Source organism: Pistacia vera, unplaced genomic scaffold (genome assembly GCF_008641045.1).
Source record: "Pistacia vera cultivar Batoury unplaced genomic scaffold, PisVer_v2 Contig498, whole genome shotgun sequence".
Lineage (NCBI taxonomy): Eukaryota > Viridiplantae > Streptophyta > Magnoliopsida > Sapindales > Anacardiaceae > Pistacia > Pistacia vera.
This window is the reverse complement of record NW_022196332.1, coordinates 699,657-706,461: the sequence shown is the minus strand read 5'-3', so window position 1 is coordinate 706,461 and position 6,805 is coordinate 699,657. Positions and strand designations below refer to the sequence as shown.

General features: G+C 37.5%; 1 protein-coding gene across 1 annotated transcript; it reads left to right on the top strand.

Annotated features, from left to right (window-relative positions):
- The first annotated feature begins 4,379 nt into the window (after positions 1 to 4,379).
- Positions 4,380 to 6,549, top strand: LOC116105351. The gene is made up of 2 exons (XM_031391784.1): positions 4,380 to 5,451; positions 5,879 to 6,549. Exons 1-2 carry the CDS (start codon positions 4,380 to 4,382, stop codon positions 6,547 to 6,549), a joined length of 1,743 nt encoding a protein of 580 aa, XP_031247644.1.
- Positions 6,550 to 6,805: the final 256 nt, after the last annotated feature.

Genomic DNA, 6,805 nt, shown 5'->3' with positions numbered 1-6,805 from the left:
AACACAGTTACACACTCTTGAAACATAATATATGTCTAATCTTAACACATACAACCTAATAATTCACACTAAGCATCGTCACATAATAATGAAAATTAAAGATTAAATTAATAACATGAATGAATCAAGATATCCATTAAATTGATAACAATATTTTTAACACAGAGCCTTCCAATTAGGCTGCATTGGATCCCTAGAGAAGAATTTAGTTACACAATGACATAAAGAAAGCAAACCTCAATTCCCCCAAAAGCATAAATAATCCAAAACCCTAGGAAGAATCCTCTTTCTTGCTACCAAGTGGCTCTCAATTTACATTAAAGAGAATAATCCCTAAAATAAATTACAATTTCCTATTTATACTTTTTCTTTGCTAGGGGTGTTTTCAGGAAAGTAAGGGGAAAAATCTTAGAAAAAATAGGAGAATAAAATTCAATTCTAGGCGAAATAGAATAAGAGAATCCTTATAACATTAGGATTCCTTCACACAAGCTACGCAAACTCCAACATAGAACACGATAGCTTCTGAATGTGGAAAAGTTGTGAACAAATTAACTGTAGGTCATAAAATAATATTCCCAATTCTATAGGAATCATCCAAATCTGAGGTCTATAGCTCAAGTTATTGTCAAAAAACACTTAAGTATGTTCCAACCCATGTCTACTTGTCTAATGTAACTTTTGGATAAAATTTTAACAATCTTCTAGGTCGAACTGGAGCACAATCAAAACATAAAAGTATTTCCATCTCTTAGCTTTACAACATCACAAGAATCAAGTCAACTAGAGTTGAGTATCTCAAGTTATGCCCATTTTAATGCAACACATTCTGGCAGAAAAACTCACCATCATAAAATTCGTGAAGTTCGCCTCGACGTGATTTAGTGGAGCTGCGACATGAAGTTTTTATCCATTTTGCAAGATATTTTTTGCTGCAGCATGGGAATAGTTTCGTTATGGCATGGGAATAGTTTTGCTGTGACGAACAATCTTTAAAAATCCATAACTTCTTCGTTTGAGTTCCGATTCTCAAACAATTTGTTCCTATATGAATTTGATTCTTTCCTCTTCAATGTCCATGCTTGAAATCCTCATTTTTTTAGCACCTAGATACCTGAAAATTCACACAACATACCCGTGATTTTAGAAAATAAAAGAGGTATAGCAATGAAGTAAAATTAACTAATTAAACCTAATTCCCTCTCAAAATACCCTTAAAATCACTAAGTATGAGTGCACTTTCAAGCATTCACCAGAAGCTTATGTCAAGAAATTGACTTCAAACAAGCTAAGCCCCAAATCTAAAAAATATATATTTGTGGGGTATCCTAAGGAGACCAAAGGAGACTATTTCTACCATCCAGAAGAGTACAAAGTTTTTGTCACTCGTACTGGTGTCTTCTTAGAGAAAGTATTTTTTAGGGGATCGTACAGGGTGGAGGAGAGTCTTTAACAAATCAATGGTAGTCTTTAATCAATCAAACTTGAGTGATTAAGTGAGACAGGATAAATTATACCTAGAGTGTCGGAAAGCCATTTCGTTGATTTACCTTGCCTTGTAGGTTTAGAGGACCATAGAGGGTGGAGGAGAATTATGTGAGTTGGTCTAATGTCAAACCAAAACTGTAGTCGCAATGTGTTTATTATAAAGTCTTCATTTGTTTTAATTTCAAGCTTTTATTATTTGCATTTAGTTTGTTTAGTTTAATTAATCAAATTCCCAATTTCATTTCTGCTATTCAAATATACATTAGGTTGTTAGTCTTGCTCTCTGTGGATTTGACCCTGCTTACTACTAACTCTGATATTTAGGTTTAATTTTGTGGCTGTGACGACCGGTTCGACAAAATTTTGGCGCTGTTGCCGGGGAGCAACTTGCTTTCAACTTTGTGTGTTTGGGTAGTCATTAGTTTTTTGTTCTAGGTTTATTTTAGTTGTTGCTTTGTTTGTGTTATTTTCTTTGTAGGGATTATTTGTTTGGGTGAATTGTTTAATTTTTGTGTTCCTTTTAGTTTGTCTCTTTGCATTTTTGGTTAATTATTTTCTTTTTTAGGTTGTTTGCGTAATTTCATTTTTACTTCATTTTATTTTCATTGGAATAGTTTCATTTGTGTTTGTTTTTGTTTTACAGAAAAATTACAATGGAGAAAACGCTGCAGCTTGTCATGAGCATTAAAGATCTAGCATTACCCGATTGTCAAATTCTCTTAATCTTCTGTTTTTTTTTTTTTTTTTAACTCATTTTGATTAATTAGTAATAGCTTTTTTCTTATTTTGCATAATTTGTTTTTATTCCTAGAATTTAATTTTTGTTCTTAGTATTACTTTATTTTAGGTTGCATTGATAGCTTTAGTTTTGATTAAGTGTATTTATTGTGTGAAATTTTGTTGGGTATAGTTTTATTAGATTTTAGATTTGTTTTAGTTTTGTTTCGTGTGCTTATTCAAATTTGTTTCTTAGGATTTGCATTTAGCTAATTTTCTTCGAGATTTTTTGTTGCGTTGTTTGTTGAGCCTTTTGTGTGTTTGAGTGATGAATGCAAACTAGAAGCTCTTGTAACGAAGAGTTATTACCTTTGAATCTTGAAATTGAGCGCACTTGTAAGAGGAACAGAAAACAAGCATGTAGGATGGCTGACCAGGATGCACCCACACATGTGCCTTTTGGATAACCTTTCGCACCCATCACTTACACTTCAACCTCATGTATGTGTATCCCCAATGTCCAGACACAACACTATGAGATCAAGACTAGTATCATCCAATTGCTGCCAATTTATTATGGGAATTTAAACGAGGAGCCATACAAACACTTAGATGAATTTTTAGAGGTTTGCTCCACAGTTAGACTTAAAAATGTGAATGAAGAAGTCGTGCGCTTAATTTTTTTTCCATTCTCACTTAAGGATCGAGCCAAACAGTTGCTCAATTCTTTGGCAGTAGGGTCCATTATCTCTTGGGCCCAAATGCAACGAGGATTCCTCCAAAACTATTATCCCATTGGTAAGACAAGCCATCACTAGTTTCACTCAACTACATGGTAAGGAATTTTATGAGAGTTGGGAACATTTGAAGGAAATGCTTAGGAAGTGTCCCCATCACACAGTCCCTAGGTGGCAATTAGTTCGTAGTTTTTATGACGGACTGACCGAGAGGCATAAGAATATGGTAGGCACCTCTTGTGGAGGAACATTTATGTGCAAGAACGAGAATGAGTTATGGCAACTCTTCAAGACCTTAAGTGAAAATTCAATGCAGCACATTTCTACGTCTAGGATGCCTATCTCAGGGCAGCCATCTAAGAAGGGTGGCGTGTATGAGGTGTCACGGTTAAATGACATTAGTTCCAAGCTAGAGGTGTTGGCCTAGTGCTTTGACTAGTTTGTATCTATATAAGGGCAACCTGTTACACAATCATTTCAGAATAGGGTGAACCAGGATGTTTTTGCCATGCACTCCACTCTTGACCATCCAATTGAGGAACCCACCCCTAACCCTTTTGAAGAGCAAGTGCAGGTTGCACAAGGCTTCCAGAGACGGAATGATCCATACTTAAACACGTACAATCTTGGGTGGCGTAACCAGCCTAATTTTTCATGGAAGCCACAACCACCTCAAAAATGTCCCTAATAATATGCCATACAGGAACAATTCTTCCAATCAGGAAGGCAATTATAGGGAGCAACCTTCAATCCAACCACCCATCCAACCTAGGATCCCACCTCCCATTCAGTAGCCCACTCCAGTGCCCAATTCACTAGAATCAATGATGAAAAAAATGCTCCAAACCATGCAGGAACAAAAAGCCGACATGAATGCTAGGTTCCAAGATTTAGAGCAAAATACCTAACTTTTACACTCTCATTCCAAATCCATTAGTAAGCTAAAGACCCAGATTGGTTAAATAGCCGAAGCAGTTAATAGGAGGGAACAAAGCCAATTGCCTAGTCAAGTCATTGGTAACCCTAATGGTTCTTCTCAGCTTTCCAAGCAAGCTAAGGTCGTGATGACTCTTGGAGCAGTCAAGAGCTAATTAGGCTTGAGAGGGAAGTAAAAGTCTAGGGTAGAGAAGAGGAAAATCTAGATAGGGACCAAGCCAAAGATAGTGAGAGTGATCCACTTGTAGAGTCAAGTGTTTAGAGACCAGGTAAAGAGGAAGTTGGGGAGAATGAACTATCCCTTGCATTGTACATATCGAAAGCATCATTTACTCAGTGCTAGAGCCCCTAAATGTTCCCACTATTAGGAAAAAAGCTAGGATGGAGGAAATGGTTGAGTTGTTTAAGCAGGTGCAGATTAACATTCCACTCTTAGATTCCATTAAGCAAGTACCTACTTATTCCAAATTCCTCAAAGACTTGTGCATGCAAAAAAGGCGAATGAAATCTCACACTCCCAATACTGTACATTTACTGAAAAATATAAGTGCGGTTGACTCAAACTGCCTTCCCCCAAAGTTAAAGGATCCTGGAGCTCCTATTATTTCTTATGTTATAGGTAATGTCATGATTGATAGAGCACTCCTAGACTTAGGGACGAGTGTGAACTTATTACCCATTTCTGTGTATGAACAATTTAACTTAGGTGAGCTTAAGTCTACTGAAGTCATCCTGCAGTTAGCTGATCGATCAGTCAAAATGCCTGGGGGCCTAATTGAGGTAGTTAAGGTTGAGGAACTATATTTTTCGGTGGATTTTCTTGTCTTAAACATGGAGTATACGAGTAGTGGAAGTATACCACCGATTATTTTGGAGAGACCTTTTCTAACAACAGCAAATGCTTGCATTAACTGTAGATCAGGAGAGATGGAAGTGTCTTTTAGGAATATGAAGCTGAGACTTAATGTGTTTAATGCTGGTTTAGGGCCGATGCATGAGGACGATAACGAGTTTTTCATGATTGATGCTATTGGCAGTCTAGTGGAGGCTTACGCTCCACAGATGTTATGTGATGACACGATTTACACTCTTGTGAATCCATTTGTTGAGGAGATATGTAGCTTGAGTGTCATGTCAGAGATTCAGGAGGTTAGTGCGTATATGGATAGGTCACCCACTCTAGAACGTCGACCTTGGAACATCAAGTATGAACCCTTACCACCTTTATCTAAGACAACACATCCAAGGTCAATTGAGTCTCCACTAGTCTTTGAGTTGAAGGCCTTGCCTAATACTCTAAAGTATGTTTCCCTAGGACCCAACAAGACCTTACCCATGATCATTGCCGCCAACTTAGATAGTGAGCAAGAGGAGAGATTAGTGGCAGTCTTGACAACACATAAGGAAGCAATCGGTTGGTCGGTAGCCGATTCGCAAGGGATTAGCCCTTCTTTGCATATGTATCATATATTTTGTGAAGAGAATGCTAAACGGGTGCATGAAGCTCAAAGAAGATTAAACTCAAACATCAAGGAGGAAGTGAAGAAAGAGGTGATCAAATGGCTTGATGCAAGTATCATCTACCCTATATCCGACAGCCAATGGGTAAGTCCGACCCATGTTGTACCTAAGAAAAGTGGCCTCACCATTGTAAAAAATTAAAAAGGTGAGCGAATTCCTACCCGTACTCCCACAGGATGGAAAGTTTGCATTGACTAAGGAAGCTCAACCTAGCCACTAGGAAGGATCATTTCGTGCTCTCATTTATTGACAAAATTCTAAAAAAACTTGTAGGGTAGGTTTTCTATTATTTTTTGGATGGCTATTCCAGATATAACCAAGTACCAGTTCCCCCGAAGACTAGGAAAAGACCAAGTTCACATGTCTTTTTGGTACATTTGCCTTTCGTCACATGCCCTTCGGGTTCTGCAATGCACCAGCAACGTTTCAAAGGTGCATGTTATCGATTTTTTCTAACATGGTGGGTCAATTCCTTGAAGTCTTTATGGATGAATTTTCTGTGTTTGGTACATCTTTTGATAATTATCTCAAAAAACTTGAGTTGGTGTTGAAACGATGCAAAGAGACAAATCTTATTCTCAGTTGGGAAAAGAGACATTTTATGGTTCAAGAGGGAATTGTCTTAGGTCATGTAGTTTTCAAGAAAGGGATAGCAGTGGATAACGCAAAGGTGGAGTTGATTTCTCAACTACCACCACCTTCGTCAGTCAAACAAATTAGATCTTTCCTAGGCCATACAGGATTTTATAGGTGTTTTATCCAAAATTTTAGCAAGATCTTTAAGCCTTTGTGTGATTTGCTTGCTAAAGATGTAACATTTGTTTTTTATGACTCTTGTATGATTGCATTTACCATTTTGAAGCAAGCGTTGACCACAGCACCCATCATGCAACCTCTTGATTGGAACCTACCTTTTGAAGTGATGTGTGACACGTTGGACTATGCCATTGGTGCTGTCCTTGACCAATGGGTGAATAAAAAGCCCGTTGTGATCTACTATGCAAGCAAAACCTTCTCCAATGCTCAATGCAATTACACTACTACCGAGAAGGAGTTGCTTGTAGTAATGTTCTCCATTGATAAGTCTTGGTTTTATCTTCTTGGGTCTAGGATAGTTGTCTTTATAACGTTGCAGTTAGGTATTTGTTAGACAAGAAAGACACTAAGCCTAGACTAATTTGATGGATTTTGTTGTTGCAGGAGTTTGATCTAGAAATCAAAGATAAAAAAGGTAGTGATAATGTGGTCGTCGACCACTTGTCTAGACTCTTTACAAAGTATATCCCTGGTCAATGTTTGAATGACTCTTTCCTGGATGAGCAACTATTTACAATATCCTAATCCAAAGCACCTTGGTATGCCCATATAGTCAATTACCTGGCCGTAGGACAATTACCATTAGGGTG

What these genes read in the sequence shown, in the direction of transcription:
- LOC116105351 (XM_031391784.1), top strand. Translation starts at nt 4,380, where the DNA reads ATGAAATCTCACACTCCCAATACTGTACATTTACTGAAAAATATAAGT. An exon ending in GATCAAATGGCTTGATGCAA is followed by an intron (nt 5,452 to 5,878) that starts GTATCATCTACC and finishes AATTCCTTGAAG; the next exon opens with TCTTTATGGATGAATTTTCT.